Genomic DNA, 17,809 nt, shown 5'->3' with positions numbered 1-17,809 from the left:
TGTTTCTGTATGAGCCCTCAATCACTGGACTCCTTCCCATCTGATCCTGTTTCCTGAGTCACAAGCTTGTCCCTACTTTGGAACCATTGCTTCTAAGCAGCACCAGAGAATCAGAAATAGCTAGAAGACCCCATTTAGACCCTCGAATTTTTTATGCAGCAAAATTAGGGCCAAGAGAGGACCATTGTTTGTCCAAGGCTGACAGCAGAACTAAAAAGCTCAGGTTGCTCATTATACTGGCTGGACCCCTTAGGCTACAGTGATGGCTGTCAGTTGGGGTAATTTTGTGCCCCTGTCCATCCCCCATGGGAGAAACGTGTCCATTCTGGAGAGATTTTCGCTGTCACAACTAGAGTGTGCTCCTAGCATCCGGTAGGTGGGGCTAGGGGTGCTGCCAAACATCCCAGAGGGCACACTGCCACCCCCAGCCAAGAATTCTCCAGCCCCCTCAGTGTGGCGGAGGTGGGGAGCCCCGTGCCACATCCACGCTTTGTGAACCCTCTGGCCAGAGGAGCTAGTCACGGGGAGGGTGTCTCATGCGGGACACGGCAGAACCCCGCGGGCTCAGGTATGACCCACAGAGGGTGAATAAAGAAGAGTCAGGCCACTGGGGACAACGGGACAGGTGCAGAGGAGGGGGTGGCTGGGCTGAGTCAGGATTTCTTCACGGGAGAAAGGCAGAGGGGATGACAGGGCTCTGGGGTGTCCCCCTCCAATGGCGCCTTCGTGTTGAAAGCCAGCGCCCAGCGTGAGGGGGACAGCAGGCACGAAGCCGCCTTTTAAGACTCCCATCTTGTTGGCCAGAGGGCTGCGTAGACTGGAAGCAGTCAGGCCCAGGGGTGCACGGAGAGAGCTGCATGTTCTCCCCAGACGTGCAGTTACGTCACCCCCTGCCCTTCTTCCCCAGCAGGAGGTAGTGGGACTGCTGCTCACGGATGCCTCTCCGCCTTGAACAGGCGAGCCCTGATCCCTGGGTGCAGGCTCAGGTTCAGAGAAGAAAGCCTTATTGCCTGGGGGCAGGCCGCCCACGGGCTGTTGTGGGGTCCCCAGAAGGTGACCACTGGGATTCGCGCCGGCAGGCTCCCTCTCCCAGAGACCTCCCTCGGTGGCCAGGCCCCTGTTGGCTCTGAGTGAGGCAGAACATTCACGACCAAAAGCTGTCTTGGATTATGAATGGACTGCTTCCAGAAGTGGCCGGCCTGTCGCAGGCGCATGAGGACAGGCGGGCGGGGGCGGAGGTAGGGGGGGGGGACCCTGTCAGGGATGAGCTGTGTGGCCCCAGCAGCCCCAGACACGGGCTCTGGCTGATTTCTCTGGCATCCACGCAGCCACGAGAAGGGTGGGCTTTGGCCCAGTCGCTGTGTATGGCTCCTCAAGCCAGGATCTTAAAGATCCTCCAGTCCCGAGCTCCACCCACAGGCCCGAGCTGGAGGTTGGACGCCCAGTTCCCGGGGCAGACCACAGCGTGCACCGTCCTTGCCCTTCTGGCTTTTTGTTTGGTTTGCTTTTCATTAAACAAATGGGTATCTGGGCTCCAGCCTCTTTACCGGGTCCTACCAGAGGCTGACGCAGAGGATTCCTTAGAGCACGGTTTTTTATGTATGTATGTATGTATTTATTTATTTAAAGATTTTATTTATTTATTTGACAGAGACCACAAGTAGGCGGAGAGGCAGGCAGAGAGAGAGAGAGAGGGAAGCAGGCTCCCTGCCGAGCAGAGAGCCCGATACGGGACTCGATCCCAGGACCCTGAGATCGTGACCTGAGCCGAAGGCAGCGGCTTAACCCACTGAGCCACCCAGGCGCCCCAGAGCATGGTTTTTTAAAAACGAGGTCACTTTATATCTCTGGGCCTTAGTTTTCTCACCTGCAAAATGGAGGCAACGCGACAGACTTATTTTTGCTGCAGGGACAAAACACGGTCATGCCCTTAAAGCATCGGGCTTCGGGCGAGGTATTGAGTAAATGTCTGTGCGGGGGTGGGGGGGTGGGGGGCGTCTATTGGTCACGTGCTGAGCTAACCGGAGCTGCGGTGATGAAGGGTCCGGGCGTCCCCGGGGCTCCTCACACTGGCCGTGACATGTTGGAACCCTCAAAGCAGAAGGCACACAGGAGATCATTCTCAAACATGTGCCCACGTTAACGTACAGTTGGTGGGAGGCCACCTGCTCTTAACAACCTTTGGGGGGCGGGGGGTCACTGCGCCTCCCATCGGTGGGTTCAGGCTCATCCTGCGAGCGCACGTCTGGTGGGCAGACGCAGAAAGGGAACCTGGAGGCTCGGGTGGGAGGTTTCGCAGGGCCGGGCCTGAGACCGGTGCGATGTTCCCCCACCACGTTCCGTCCGCCGTCTCTGGGTCATCCAGCCCCCTGCTCCTGCCCTCGAGCCTGAGCGGTCTAGCCTGGGGTGTGGGCCCGGGGCCGGGAAGGGAAGCAGATTGGGTGGAAAGCTGGCCACCAGGGCTCCTGGTTGGTTACCGTTCTCCCAGGCCCCACGGCCGCTGGCAAGCAGAAGGCCAGCTGAGCCCTCCTCCCTAGGTTCCTCTGGCAAGGCTGGTTGGCGGTCCCCCGCCCCTTTCCGGGCAGATGGCCACACCCGCTGATCTCTTACAGGCTGGCTGCCATCCAGACCTCAGGCAGGGAATGTGGGTTCCCAGAGAGGAGAGCAGGGGGCGCATAGGCCGCTCAAGAGCCTCCCCATCCCGGTGGGGTGTTGACTGCGGCCTCACAGAGGACAGGCGACTGTGCACACACTGCCTGCTGCCAGGGGCCCTGGACCCTTCATCCAGGCCCTTGCTGCAGACCTGTGGGAGACATGGACTCTGCTGGCCTGAGGTCCATGGAGTCTGGCCTCGGACAACACGCAGGGCCTCCCTGGGATCACAGCACAGAGGGAGCATTTGTTCCTGCAGAAACGACAGGACGTATTAGTTTCCCGTGGCTGCTGTAACAAACTATTACAAACTGGGTGGCTTGAAACATCAGATACCTTCCTTTCTCCCAGTTCTGGAGGCCAGAAAGGTCACCACAATCCCACGAAAGCCTCAAGGGGAGGCTCCTCCCTGCCTCCTCCGGCTCCTGGGGCTCCAGGTGTTCCTGGGAGCCGTGGTCCCATCTTCTGTCTGGTGTCTGCCTCTGTCCTCACATGGCCTTCTCCCTGTGTCTTCTCGGGTCTGCTCTTTTTATAAGGACACTTGTTGTCAGATTTAGGGCCCACTCTGATAATCCAGGATGACCTCATCTCAAGATCCTTAATTACATCTGCACAGACTCCTTTCCCAAATAAGGTCACCATCACAGCTTCTGGGTGGACATGTATTTCGGTGGGACCCATTCAAACCACGACCCGGCGGCAGGGGGAGGAGGCCCCAGGAGACCCGTCTAGACACCCCCCATCCCCCAAGACAGGATGGCACAGTCTGGATGGGGGGCTTGCTGGAGCTGCCCCAGGTAGCAGGCACGCAGAGGCGAGCACACAAAGCACGCAAAGATGGAAACCAGACCTGGGTTTGCAAATATCACCACGAGAGGTGCCTGGACAGAGGTTCCCCTTTTCTCTTCTGACCTCTCAGACTTGCTTGTTGTCTTGAGACTTGGAACCGGGCACCTAAGGGCAGGAGCTGGACTGAAGGAGAAAGCAGGTGTCAGCTCCCTGTGTGCCCTTGGGGGAGTGACTTCACCTCTTCCGGCCTCAGGGTCCTCAGGTATGAAATGGGTCCATCTCTGTAGGTCTGCAGGTCGGCCTCCTAGGGCGGGGGCAGGTTCCGGATAAGATAGCGCTCTTAGCCAAGCACGCCCCCGGGAGGACTGGGTGTGCTGAGCCCCAGGTTGGTGGCGGTCCTATCACACGGGAGTCACTACAGGTCTGTTTACGGAGTCCTTCCCCTGTGCCAGGCTCCAGGCTGGTTCCACACCCGCCTCTTGCTGGAATGCGGGAGCGATTTCATCCCATTTTCCTGGTGGAGACGCCAGGTCTCCAGATGGTGATGTCATGGCCTTGAGGGCCTGCGGTGGGTGGGGGCCCAGCTGAGATGTGAACTCTGGTAGGTCCTGCTCCAACATGGACTCTGGAACAAGTTTGGGTTCAGATCTCAGCCCCGCCACTTCCCCGACTGTGTGTCCCCGGGCGAGGTCCTTGACCTCTCTGTGCCTCATCTAGAAAATGAAACTCATGGTGACCTTGAACAGCATGTTAGGAGGATCCAGTCAGTTCCCTGTGAAAAGTGCTGAGAACAGCAGCTGGCACAGACGGAGCGCTCAGGAAACATCAGCTGGCATGATTATCCCAAAGAGGGAAGTGGAGGGGCAGACCCAGAGGGCCATTTCGGGCTAGCCACACTCCCAGCATGGCCTCTGCCCCCTCCCCTCAGATCCCCCGGGGGCACGCCTTGGTGGCCTGGTGGCAGCTGGGCCTGGCCTGGGCAGCCAGCAGGGTGCAGTGGGCATGCAGAGCTGGCGGGCCCGTGGCTGCAAGTGTCGCCACCCCCCCCACCCCATCCCCCTTCCTCCGGCTGCGCTTTCCAGACCCTGGCTGCAGCCCGGGTCCTCAGCACGTGCAGGGAGGCTATTTTTACTGCGTTCAGCTGACGCTCTTGGCCGGCTGGGCTGTCTCCGTGCTTTGGCAACGGCAGTCCCGCTAGGGGGAGTCTCGGGCCCCTCCATTTTGAAGGAGCATTGGGGGGACCCCTTTGCTTCAGTGTGGGATTCTGGGGGGCTCCACGCAGCTTCCAGAGAGGCAGCCGGCCCCCAGCCTGCTTTCCCCATTGAGAGACGACGAAGCGCTTTTCTTCTCTTTCCACCCTGCCCAGGACATGGCCCCGAGCTGCCCTCTGACCCTGGGTCGGCTTGCAGGGTGGACAGGGGTCTTTCAGGGAGGTGGCGGGGTGGGTGGTGGGGGAGGGGGCGACTTTGCCCTGTGGTGGCCCCGACGGAGGAGGGGCACTGGAGGCTCAGCCTATCCCATTTCCTGCCTCTTTTCTAGAAATGCCCTCCTCTCTCCTCCCTCCTCCCCCCAGAGGTGATCTGACCGAGACGGTGGGAGGGTTATGGCCGTGACCTGCGTCTGAGAAGAGGGGTTGGAGAGAGACATCTTGTGCTTGCACAGAATCCCATCAAAGGGACACTCCCAGGAGAGTGCTGCCCTTCTCACCTGGGCCAGGTGTGGCTCAGGCTGGCTGTCCCTCTCGCCACCCCCCCCACTTCCACCCCCCGCCCCCGGGCCAGCCAGGCCATCGCCACCCTCTGAGCTGGGATGGCTCCCCTGGGAATGAATGGCCACAGTGAGGCGTTCCAAAGACGCCAGCCAAGCCACAAGGGCCAGTGGGAAAGGGAAAATCCTTCCAGCTCCTCGTTCAGCCACATTATGGCAAACAACCGAGCCATTCAGTGGAGAGGCGGCCCACTAAGCAGGCTGCTTGGCACGGCGGGGGTGGCTTTCTATTTTTCAGCTGTTTTGGCTTCAGGTCAGGAGCCGTGGTGCAGCCGTGCTCTCACAGTGGGTCTCCTCCTTTCCTCCCTTCCAAACGTCCCTGTCACCAGGAAATGTCACCAACCTACTCCGAGCCGCCCCAACGCAGGCCCGAAGGAGGCTTGGGTTTCGCTTAGAACCTCGGTGCTCACCTTCTTCCCAGAGGGAGTGGCCGAGAGCCATTAGGGGTTGGCGGGAGCGTCTAGAGATAATTCAATGCAGGCATTCAAATGCTTATAGGGAGAGATGTTTGCCTCGGACTGGGGAGCTGGGAGGCCGGGGCTGGCCCTCCAGAGGGGGGCTTCCCACCCTCTTACTGCTCAGTCCCCCACCTGCCGGCTCGGCCGGGGATCTCTTGGCCTCGCCTTTCCGCCTTATATCCGTCCTGATGGGCCGGGGAGTGGCTGTCTCCAGGGGGTCCTGCCCTGAAGCCGGGCGTTTGGGAGCTCCAGGCAGGAGACCCTTTTGCCGCCCCCGGAGCTGGGAGCGTTGTCCACAGGTGGCTCTTCGAAGACCAGCTCCTTGCTGGCATCATCTTCCCCATTTTAGCAGGGGAGGGGGGGCACCCAACAGATTGGGGGACCATCTCTCCCTCTGTACCCTGCCTGTGATTGGCCCGTAATTACAGGTTTATTGCCTGTATAGCTATTGTGTAATGACATGTTTGCAAATTAATTTTTATGGCTCCTGCCATTAGCATATACAGTAGAGGAAGGTTTAGTATTAATTACTACTGTTGTTCATGTAATCCTGGAGAATTAAAAACCAATAAAAGAATGACAACAGAAACTGGTAGTTTAGGGTCTCTTAAAAATAGTTTAATTCCACGCCCCCCCAAGTAGGATCAGAGATCTTCAAAGCCTATGAGGGACCTGGAGGGGCGCGTGGGCGACAGCTCCCACGACCCCCCCCCCCCGCGCGCCCTGTTACCCCAACTCCCAGAGGGGCGCAGGTTATCAAGCGTGCGGGTGATAAGTGGGTGATAAATGGGCAGGAGGCGAAAGCTGGGGTCCAAGTCGAGGCCAGGCCGAGCCGAGCCGGGGAGGGGGGTGGGGGCGGGCAGGTGCTGGACCCCGACCCCGACCCCGCCGCGGCGGCACCGTTGTCTCCCTCGCCAGGCCGCCAGCGGCGGCGAGCGCAGGGGGAGGCGCGGGGAGCGCCGAGCGCGCCGCCACGCAGCCCCGGAAACAAAGGGCCGCCGCCGCCGAGGGCCGGGAGCGACCTCCGGGGTCAGCGCGGGGCGGAGCGGCCAGATGCCGGCGGCGGGCGCCGGCGGCCCCGCGCGGCCCGCTTCCTCCAGGTCAGCGGCCCCGGCGCTGCCCCGGGTGACCGCGCGCGCCCGGCCGCCCGTGGGGAGAGGCGCCGGGCGGGGCGCGGCCGGGGCCGGGGACTAAAAGACGCGCCTCTCACCCCCGGCCGAGCAGGCGGCCGCCGGCGTGCAGCACCCACCCAGCCGTTGGTGGCGGCGGGGAGGAGCGCCACCTCGCTCCCGCGGCTCCGAGCGCTCCGCCCAGCCCATCTGAGTCTTCTGGCGGGGTGGGGGCGCGCGTGAGTGGCCTAGAGGGGTCCGGAGGCACGCCTGGTGCCCCCACCTCCTCCAGTTTGCCCTCCGGAGCGCGCCTCTAGCGTATCGTATTCCGGGAGTTCAGTTGTCATCTGAAGCCCCGGCGTTTAGCAGGGACCCCGGGGCTGCCGCGGGGGTCCCTGATGTACGCAGGGGCTGGGGAGCGTTGGCAGGAACCCAAGTTTGGCGAGCTCGCGGGGCCCCGCCCTGCGTACCTGCGGGCTCAGGTCTGCTCCTCAAAGCTGGCTGGTTGTCTGTGGGGTCAAAAGGTGACCCCTTAGTGTCACCCGGCCGCGATTCCGGCTGGTTGGGCCACCGAGGGGCCCTCAGAAGGGAAAAGGGCTTGAAAATAAGCCGTCACGTCAAGAGGCGGCGTTGCAGCGCGCGTTCCAGAGTGTGTGGGGGCGTGGGGAGAGGGAGTCTGTCTCTTTAAAATCGCTGGGCTGGACAATGAGCGCACAGGATGTGGTTTGGCGGCAGGGTTTTTTCCCCTTCGATTTGGGGAATTATCACATGGGGCCTTCTTGAGCTGGTGTGAAAGAGAGGCGGCGTGGGGAGGAGAGATACAGACTCCACACTCACACTGGGTGCAGTTGATCGTTCTCTTAAACCAAATTAGCCAGGGCGCTCGTTACTATGGTGCAGCCGCGGCTTGCAGAATCCCAGTAATAGCATTTATTAGGTCTATTTGCCTGGAAGCATGCCTTCCCGGATCTGATAATGCACCGGTGCAGGGAGAGTGTGGAAGATGGTATCAAGCATTTGATTACACTTACAACACGGATTTTTAAGGGTGGGGTGCGGGGCGCGAGGAAGAGAAAGGAGAGAAAGGAGCTGCTCGCCTTTGGAGCCCCCCCGAGCTGGGCGGCGTGTGCGTTTCCGCAGTCCCGCGTGGGTTCACCAAAGGCTGGCCAGAGCCTCCCGGGGCACGGTTTGGGGATTCTCCTCCTAGGCCCCGGCAGCGGGTGAACTCCGGCTCCCGCAGCTGTCAGCCGTGGGAGGGGAGGGCGGGCGGGCGGCCAGAGCGCGGAGTTGGGCAGCCGAGGGGGGCCCGGCGGCGCCCGCGGCCGCCCACTGTTTGCAAACGGCCCGGCTTTGGGGCAGAGCGGAGCGCCCCGCCGCCAGCCGCGGCACCCTGCCCGCGTCCGGAGAAGGGGAGCCCGGCTGTCTTGCGCCCGGATCCCAGTCCTCACGGATCTGCGGCCCGGCTCGGCCGCCGCGCGGGGAGAAGCTCGCAAGTGAAACTATTATTATCGCTCTGCAAAGCATGCAGCTCTTGGAAGATGCCGCGTAGAGACGGAAGGAGCCGCCGCCGCCGCCTGCAGCCGCCCGCCGCTGCGCCCCTACCCTTTCGCTTTCATTAGGGGAGACAAATCTGCTGTCAGGCAGCCAGCTTTCCAATTTACCGATAATGATTCTTGCATGAAAATTGATCGAGGGGCTCTCCACCGCCGCGCGCGCTCGCCTCCCCGCTCTCCTCCTGCTCCTTCTGCCCGGGCGCCTGAGCCCCCGCGAGTTCTTTCTCTTCCTTCCCCCACCCCTGCTCTCTGAGTCAGTGGTGGGACGCCGGCCCGGGGAGATAACCAAAAAAAAAAAAAAAAGAGAGAGAGAGAGAGAAGAGAAAAGAAAGAAAAAGGTGGGGGGTTGTTGGTGGCGAGGGGGGAGGGGAGCCGTCTCTCCGGCCTGCTTTCTCCTGCCGGAGACTTGTTTGCAATCGCTGCCTCTTTTATTTACGAGAAGAAATCTCCCCCTCGGTACTTCTTGGCTGTTTGGGTATTAATTTTCTCCTCTCCCCTCTCCTGCTCGCCCCCTCCTCCTCTCCCCCACCCCGCCCCTCCTCACCCAGTAGCTAAGGGGAAACGAAAACAAAGCCGATTTCTCCTTGGCAACAAGAGATACCCCCTCCCGCCGCCCCCCCCTTCCTTTTTCCTTCTGGTTCTGAACGTGAAACCCTGTTGGAAACAGGTCCCTTGACCCTCGCCCTTGACATTCAAATGGCTGAATGGAGGAGAGATTGCTACTCACACGTCTTGGGGCTGCTTCCCCCCCTCCCTCTCTGTCTCTCTCGCTCCTTTTTTTCTTTCAAATGAGTAATCCCTGAAGATCTCAACCCCCCAATTTCATCACCCTCATCTCCCCCCTTTATTTTTCTCGCGCTCCTCTCCGCGCTCCCGCCTGCTTCCCTCCGCCGTGCGCCCCCCTCCGCCGTTTTATTTGCATCTCAAGTCCAAAAGGCAGAAAATACACACGCGGCGGCGGAGACACCGGGCAGCCGTGGAGGCTCCGGCCCGTCCTCGGTCGTCAGTCACCTCCTTGTGGATCTGCCCCGGGGCCGAGGTGGCCGAAACTGCCCGGGCGCTGGCCCAGGAGAGAGCCCTTCCATCGTCTTAGGGAGGGAAAAAAAAAAAAGAAAAAAAAGAAAGAAAGAAAGAAAAAAAGACATTTTTCTCCGTTGCTCTCGGAATCGCTCTTCTGTCTTTATTTTATTGTTTTGGACATTTTTGAGCGCCTTGGCTCGGACGGTTCTTTTTGTTTCATTGCTGGGTTAAAAAAAAAATTTTTTTCCCCCTAATTCATCCCTCTCTGGCCACTATGGAATTCTAATTTGAATCATGTTTGGATTGAAGCCGCCTCTGTATTACTTACCAGGTAAGCGAGCGGTGCGCGCCTCCCCGGGTCCCGCGCGGCGCCGGCGCGTCCCGGACCCCCCCACCCCCCAGACCCGCAGCCTGGGTCGGGGCAGCGGGTCGGCCGAGCCCCCCAGCCCCCCCCCCCCCATGTCGCGGGCGGGCGGGCGCGCGCGGCCCGGCGGCTCCCGCTGCGGTCCAGCGGGCGGTGTGTGCGCGACGTGCGGCGGGGAGCGCCCACCCTGCCCGCCGCCCCCACCGCGCCGCCGCCGGGGGTTGCGCGTCTCGCTCCTTTTGTCTGCCCGGAGCCGGCTCCGCCGCGGCGGCGCGGCGAGCGTCCGGGGCACGCCGCCTTCCGAGGTGAATTAAGCCCCGGGTGTGAAGTTACTTTGCCGCACGCCGCCCCGATCGGTGCCTTGCGCCCCCCTCCCGCCCCCAGCCTCCAGCCAGCCCCCCTCCCGCCCCTCTGCCTCCAGCCAGCCCCCTGCGCCGTCTCCGCGCGAGCGCCGCGCGCCTGCCCCCCGCCCCCCTTCCTGCCCGGGTTTCCCTGGAAGGTTTTGTTCCTGCCGAGGTCGGAGGAGGGGGCCGGGGAAGCTCCGGAGGGTGGTTGTGGCGTGGCTTCCTGTTTCCCTAACCTTCCTGCGCGCTGACAGCCGCCTGCCGTGTAACTTTCTGTTTCGGGGCAAGTCGTGCTTGCAAGCCAGAGTGGAGGGGCGGGGAGGGGGTGACAGCCGGAGGTTTGGGGAGCCCCTCGTGAGTTCCCCTTGTTTGGACTTTGAAACCTGAAAAATAAGGACATGTGGGTTGAGGGGAGGCTGGGAAGCCAGGGGTTCCTGGCGAAGGAGGTGGGGACCTCGGTGACCCTTGGGGCCCTTCCGGCTGCCTCCTGGTCACCCCCTTCTAGTGTCCCTGGGGTGGGGAGTAACTGACTAGGCCTGCCCTCTGTGGGCCGCCAACCCGCCTGCGACCGCTGGTTTTCTCCTCCCTTCTTGCCTCTGAGAGTTTGATCTGCCCTGGCAGGGCACACAGTTCCTGTGGAAGTTGGGGGGGGGGCGGTCCATGGATCTGGGGGAGGGGAGACGTGGGGGGCTGTAGGGAGGAGAGGAAGTTCTGGGCTCACACTGGGGCTTCTAAAATGCTGCATAAGAGGCTGCCTGTGGAGGGTAATTTCTGCCCTGTTCTGCTGGGGGAAGGTGCAGGTGGCTGGGTGTTGGGTTTGGGTTGTTTTTTTTTTTTTTTTTTTTTTTTTCTGTAGGTTCAGAAGAAGCTCCTGTCACTTTGGCTGAGGCTCCCACAGAAGCCCCACGCTCCATGGGAGGAATGTGGGAGCCACAAATGGCCTGGACGGGACCCAGCTTTGCTGGATCTGGCACTTGCCAGGGTGAACCTGGACAAGGGGAGGAGGTCGTCCAAGAGGCCAACAGACTTTAAAAAAAAAGAAAAGAAAAGTAGGAAAGACTAATGGGTCCTGGATGAAATCTGTACAGTTACTCTTTCTGAGTGTCTGTGGCTGTTTTAGGTCCCCAGCCCTTCCCAGGAACTGACATGGTCTGCATTTAATGCTTGGTGTCTACACCGCTTTTGTAGCAAGTGTGTTTCTCAGGGTCTGCTCTTGTATTGGTCTCTTTGCCCTTCACGGCCTGAAATGCAAATCCAGCACTTCCTTCCCTCCACACTGCCCTTGCAGGATCTGATCCAAATTAGAATCAGGAACCCCCAATTTGCAAAAGGGTTGCGTTTTAGCACAGGGCTGCTGGGGGACAGGTGGGGAGCCATCTCCCCCATAGGTAGCCGAGAGCTGGCGAGATGCATGGGGGCTCTTGGAACCCCAGCTGCTCTTCCTGTGGGCCTCCCCCCTGCACCCGGAGCTGCAGGAAAGCAGGGAGAGTTCTTTCCTGTTTGGAGCCCCCCTTCCCTCATAGACACTCGGTGCATGTTTGTGGCAAGAATGAATCTTCTTAAGTACAGGGCGTCTTAAAAGCACAGGTGTTTGTAATCTACACCCCACTTCACCTGCCATTGGGTGGCTGCTGGTACTTACTATTCATCAGGTGACCGGTTTTCTATTTACACTTGGAGCATTCAGAAAGAAAAGGAGGAAGTGTCAGGCTAGGAAATTCAGAGCAATTAAGGAAAATCAGTCCTGGCTGGTGTTAAGCCCCAGGGGCAGGAGGGCGGGGTGGGGGGGGCGGGTGCCCGCCTGGCCCCCGGGGGAGGTCAGGGCACAAGTCATTTCTCAGCCTGTGGAGAGAGGTTCGTCACCCACTCGAGTTCTCTCTCTTGCTCTCTTCTAGTTTTCTCTTTTTTAACTCCCTCACTAGGGTTTTGTACTTTATAATTTTGCTGTTACAGTTTACAGGCTTCATGGGGGAGAACCATGGTCAAGTGGCTTTGCTTCCCTGCTTCTATGAGCTCAGAGTAGGCAGTGGCCTAGTTCTCTTGACCACTGTCAGACCCCCTTGGGAGTGCTTTGCAGGAGTTTCTCCCATCTCCGAGGTCCGTGCATGTGGCTGCCCATTTCACAGACGGGGAAAGGGGGGCTCAAAGGGGCTAGTGATTTGGCCAGAGCTGGGATGTGGAACCGGCTGCTGCCCGCCACACTGCTCCAGAAAGGAGAGGCCTAGAGGCACCTCTTAGAGAAGAGGCACAGCCTTCCTGGTCTCTGGAGGCCTGACACCAATGCTCTGGAGCCTTGGGACCTGGTTCTGGCCCCGCAGCTAGATCCCCAGGCTGCATCTGTAAGTGCGGGGAGCCAGGGCCCAGAACCTGCCTGTCCAGCCCTCACCCCGAGGCAGTTCACAGTCCTCAACCGCTGCTCCTCCTTGACAGGTGACAGGACTGAGGCCAAGCAGCAACGTGTCCTGCTCTACCTCGTACAAGTTGGGACCTTGGGCGGGTGACTTGAGCTCTCTGGGCCTCGATTTTTCCCATTTTTGAACTGGGATCAGTAATGGTATCTCCTTCAGTATGGTATGAGGCAGGGGCTGGCGATCCCTGGCCCACCTCCTGTGTTTGTAAATAAAGTTTTATTGGCACATGGCCACGCCTGCTCTGCGGTCTGTGGCAAGCTTTGGGGCTACAATAGCAGTGCTGACCAGTTGTAACAAGGCAGATATTTCAGCTGTGTCCTGTGTTTGCTACATCTGGTGAGGACAGGCCTACGGGCCTGCAACAAAGTTAACAATTAGCAAGCTATAGCAAGCTATAGCTAGGATAAAAATGATTTTTTTCCAGTAAGCTCTGCACCCAACATAGGGCTTAAAGTCGCGACCCTGAGATCAAGAGTCACATGCTCTACTGACTCAGCCAGCCAGCCCCCCCACACCACCCCGTGCACACACATTGTTATTATTAAGGTGGAATTATTTGCAGAAAATCACTGGGCTGCTTAGTAGTTGAACTGGGACTTGAACTCAGGTCTTTGGGCCAGACCTCCTGGACCCCATGACCGCGTAGCTGGCTTCTGCATGCTCCTTCACTGGCGGGGTGCAGGGGGAGGGTTGGTACCCAGCAGGGGGGCGCTCGTCATGCCAAGAGGAAGAGGTGTGGGCATGTGGTATGGAAGCTGGGGACTGGCGGACGGGTGGGCTCTCTAATGCTCCTTGGAAGACTTCCTTTCCGTGTGCGCCTGCGCCCAGCTACCGTCTTTCCTGAACTCCACCAGCCCGCAAGCTCCAGACTGGAAAGGACCATGCGTTTACCTCGTGCCCAGCTCAGTGCCAGACCCTAGCAGCCATAATAGAACACCGAGGACGAGGCGGTGGCGGCCACTTCTTATGGGGCACCCGCTCAGTGCCCATTGTGGTGTATACCGAATCCCACTGGCCAGCGAAAGAAACTGAGGCACGGCAAGGCCGCGGTCACACAGGACGCAAGCGGCCCGGCCGGGCTCTGACCGCAGGCAGCGCGGCTCCAGAGTCCCAGCTTAATAAATATTTGTTGAAGGAGAGTGAGGGAGGGAGCTGGCGGTTGGTGTCGGCGGTGGCGCCCTGCCCTGCCGGCCCCCTTATCTTGTTCCTGGAGTTCACGGAGGGAGGGCTCGGCAGCTGTCAGCTCACCCCACCCTGGCCCCATGCTGAACTCTGGGTGACCCCGGCTGCCCCTCAGGATTTACTGGCCACTGCTGGGAAGGACACTCCAAACTCCGGGGAAGAAACTGAGGTCCAGAGACGGCTGGGGCTTGGCCCCAAGCCACACAGCGTGCTGGCGGTTGCTGTCAGGCCGTCTGACATCTCCTTGCCCCTAGCTGCCACCACCCCCCCTTTCCAAGGTCGGCCTCCGACAGGCTGGCCGGAGACGTGGGCGTCCCCCTGCCTTGGGGGAGCTGAGGGTGCCCGGGCCGCCTGTGGCCGGCTGCCTGGATTTCTCTTTCTCCCCTCGCCTGTCGCCAGAAGGCCCCAGTGTGGGAGGCTGGGTGCGGGTCTCCGCCCAGGCCCACCTTTGTTGAGGGAGGGGGCTGGTGGGGAGGGCAGGCCCCCAGCTCCCCGTCCTCAGGTGCCCGCTCAGATGCCTCCCATGGAGGGGTGATGGGAGCTCAGACGGGGCTTCTGGCTGGGTCCTAAGCAAAGCCGTGGCTTTGGGGTGGGCTCAAGAGCCACCCAAGGCCTGCTCCGAGGGATCTGAGTCAGATAAAAGGACAGCATTGCTATTTCAGTGGCGATTGAGAAAGCTGCTTATTTACAGCTCCGAAACTCAGCGGGGACAGGCATTTCGGTTCCCATCTAGCACTTTCCAGGCAGTCACTAATTAATCTTCTGATACCCCTGAGAACTGGGGAGGGGCTGCCACATTTCCATCTGTCGGGGCGGGGAAAGCCAGGGGCCCTTTTGTCCCAGCTGCGGTCCAGCCCTTCTCAGAGGGGCCTGGGTTGGTTCCCACCCCCCTGCTCAATTTGGTTCTCATTAAGATTTTTTTTTCTTGCTTAAATGTGTTGTTCTTACTCCCTGGGTGGGAATCTGATAGAGCCCCATTGGAAACACTCCTGCTTCTTATCTCTTGACTCTGAGAGTCAGGAAAAGTTTTCTTTTATGCTCTTGGAGCAGTCATTATCCTACCTGGATTCCTGCCCTAGACCGGGTCTAGAGGATTCTCTTCCTTCGGTTCAGGAGGAGGCCGAAGAAGGCTAGAGGGGCAGCTGGCCAGGGCCACCCAGCTCCCAGGGACAGTCAGCCGTGGGAGGAAGTGTCTGGAGTTGGGTTTCTGTTCCCAGTCTAGTGCTCCCTGTCCCTTGTCCCTCTTCCCCCTGGATGTGGACGTGTGTGTGTGTCTGTGTGTGTGTGTGTGTGTCCCCGTGTCCCCGTGCTTCCTCCCTCCAGGGGCCAGTGCGGACGGGCCCTGCAGTCACCCGGTCCACCCTGGCATTTTGCGGTCGAGACGACGAGCGGTCAGGAGCCTTTGCAGGACCTGCAGACTTGTAGCTCTCCTGAGACTTTATGTTGAAACTGGGTTGGGAGATGGGGCGTCTTCATTTGCAAGGGGACACCCTATGATAGTCTATTTTGCAGGGGGGGGAAATCAAGCTTTTGGAACCCCTAAAGTAGCCTTTCCCAAAGGGCAGTGGAACCCCTGTGTTTGGGGTTCTCAGCAAAGCAGGTCCTCTGCCATATTCGAAATTGTCTGTCCTTGGTGGTCTGGCTGCAGGATTAGCTGGAATTTCACAGCCACTGGGTGGGGGGCGGGGGGAGTGCATTAGAAGGGAAGAGGGAATTTGGGGGTGAGGGAATAAAAATAGATGGCGTGCTTTTTTGTGTGTTTTTAAGAGCTCCATATAGATTTAAAGTCCTTTTGTTAATTTAGGAACATAAAACCGTGTGATGTATAGCTTGGTTTGCTCGTAAAATTACAAAGTGTGGCATATTTAGAGCTGTGAAGGCTTGGGGTAAAAGGGAAAAAAAATCAGTGAGACTTTTTTTTACAAGTCTTTAGGGGAAAATGCGTTTTTCCGGCTTTTTTCCCACTGATGCCAGGCCCTCCGCAGCTCTCGCTTGGGGTTGGTGGTTACCCTTCAGCCCAGATCTCAGGCATGCTGGAAGCTGAGGGGCGCTGAGGCGGGGCGGGGTGGGGGGCGGCTGGGTATGCGTGAAGACAGGCCCACGTCTTGCCCCCAGAGCCAGAGCCCACCCCGTACCAGAAGCCCCCGGCCTTGGCTTCGAAGGATCCAGGGCTGCCTGGTCTTCCTCCTGCAGAGACAGGAAGCACCCTCTGACCAGACCTGGACCGCTGCCCAGTGGGCATTTGGCCACTTGCTTAATGGCCTGTGGGGTTGGGAAGTCACGGAACATTGGACTTGGAAGGGACCTCAGAGGTCAGATGGCCCAAACCCTCCCTTTTCTCCTTTTAGTGGTCTCGTCGGGGTCCTGTTCCTGGTAGAGAGAATGCGTCGCCACTGAGGGTTGTTAGAATGTTGCTTTTCACACAGAACACACAGTGTGCGTGTGCATTTGACCCAGTTCTGCCCTTGGGGGGCAAGGAACAGGTCTGTCTCCTTTTAGAATGTGCCCCTACCCCTGCTGAACAAGGCCTGCCCACCCCTTCTCTAACCCCTTGCCATGGTGCCAGGCCCTGTGCTGTGTCGAGGTGTGGAGGCAGGAGCAGGGAGAAAAGAAGTCTGTGTCTTTTCTCCCAATTGCTTCAGGAACAAGGCCAGAATCTCCTGGGATCGCCCTGAGGGAGGAAATCCACGAAGGCTCCCTGGAAGAAGCAGCACTGAAGGCCGGCCTTGGAAGTGAGGAACGTGGAGTGAGGCTGAGTGGAAGGAGGCTTGTACAGTGAGGAAGGATGAACAAGAATAAGGAAGCTGTTCTTAAAATACTCAGCATGTTCAGTGCACTTTGGGAAGGCTGAGGACACACGCTGGGCCGGTCCTGCTGCGGTGGTGGTGGCAGACAGGCGGGTTCAGAAATCCAGTGGGACGAATGCTGGTGTGTGCAGAATTTTCTGGGAGTGCAGGGGAGGCACCTACTGGGATTAAGGTGGGGGTGGAGGCACTTTCTAAGAGGCCACAGGGAGGAGGTGATGGGAGCTGGCCCTTCTCCTCACGGGGTAAACCCAGCCCCCACACCTGTCCACCGGTTGAGAGGGAAGCCCTATCTCCTACCCTGCTTCTCAGCAGTGCCATCTAGTGGTGGGGCTCTGAAGCCTGTGCAGCCTTCCGAGAACAGTGGGGACCCCTCCCCCGGTGGTGTCCAGTGCAGCACCTTCCAGAATGAGGGTCCTGGACCCAAGGCGTGGGGGAAGAGAGTGAGCAGGCAGGAGGGCCTCTTTGGCCGCCGGTAGCCGTGGGCTCTGCTCCCGCAGGTGCCAGACCCTGGAAGCCAAACAGATGCATTGGGACCCGCTCTTGCCCTCAGAGTGGGGGCAGGGCAGACAGGCCCAGCTGGTGGAGGCGGAGCTGACCCTGGCAGGGGGCTGGGCTGCTCCCCTCCCCCACTGTGGGCCTCCCAGGAAGGATAGTTTTGGAGGGAAGGGAGAGAGCTTGGTGAGGAGGGATAAAGCTGGGTGGTGGAAGGGACCCCTGGGGCGAGTTGGAAGCACATTCTGGAAAGGCCTTGATGTCAGCAGGCCAGCAACGTGTGAGCTCAGTTGATTCTGTTATAAGTGGGGCTGGGGGTGGTGATTTCAGGCCTTAAAAGCAGCGGAGTTTTTTCTGTTCATTCAGTACATGTTTCCAACATGCCAGGCCCTGGTCCAGGTACAGGGCTATGCGGCCAAGGAGCCCCGAAGGGCGCGCCCGCCTGGAGTGCCCGTTCCAGCCATGAGCACATTGCATGGTGCCCCATGATGCAAGGGAGCAGGGGAAGGGCAGGGGGTAGCTAGAGTGTAGGTGCAGGCTGCTTTATCCGGGCGGCCAGAAAGGGAGGTGTTAGCCCTGGCGAAACGTAAGGGGCAGGGGCCCAGGCCAAGGGTCATGCCTGTGCAGAGGTCATGCCTGGGGCCCCAGGGATGTGTGTGAGGCCACAGGGCGCTTGCCCTTGGCCAGCGGGGTCAGGGTGAGAGGAGGGGTCACAGGACTTGGCCTTCAGCTCCCCGCTGGCTGCAGGCCTCCGGGAGACTCCAGGCGGCCACGGGGCAGCGGGGAGACCAGCGTGGAGGGACTGCCATGGCCCCAGGCGAGAGACAGGTGGCAGGCTAGACTGTGCTGGCAGTGTGGAGG

At 59.8% G+C, this 17,809-nt stretch overlaps 1 protein-coding gene and 1 long non-coding RNA gene across 11 annotated transcripts in view; one reads left to right on the top strand and one right to left on the bottom strand.

Moving 5' to 3' along the window:
* Window positions 1-17,809, top strand: part of GSE1 (Gse1 coiled-coil protein) — a 385,871-nt gene that overhangs the window by 275,979 nt on the left and 92,083 nt on the right. For 2 of the 10 annotated variants that reach the window (XM_082711609.1, XM_082711619.1), the window contains exon 1: window positions 9,410-9,679. The exons of the other annotated variants lie outside the window; for them this stretch is intronic. In XM_082711609.1, the coding sequence (XP_082567735.1) occupies window positions 9,643-9,679 (37 nt within the window). In that variant the 5' untranslated portion in view covers window positions 9,410-9,642. Of the gene's footprint in view, window positions 1-9,409; window positions 9,680-17,809 lie in introns of those variants that run through there. 10 annotated transcript variants of the gene reach the window in all.
* On the bottom strand, window positions 7,666-10,619 carry LOC309853530. The gene is made up of 4 exons (XR_014305792.1): window positions 10,588-10,619; window positions 9,677-10,439; window positions 9,280-9,416; window positions 7,666-8,577 (listed from the first exon to the last, which is right to left on the bottom strand). It is a non-coding gene; the product is annotated as an uncharacterized lncRNA (long non-coding RNA).

The sequence above is a fragment of the Mustela nivalis genome, assembly GCF_964662115.1.
Source record: "Mustela nivalis genome assembly, chromosome: 18".
Lineage (NCBI taxonomy): Eukaryota > Metazoa > Chordata > Mammalia > Carnivora > Mustelidae > Mustela > Mustela nivalis.
The sequence above is the reverse complement of the archived record's forward strand: the minus strand, read 5'-3'. Positions and strand labels throughout refer to the sequence as shown.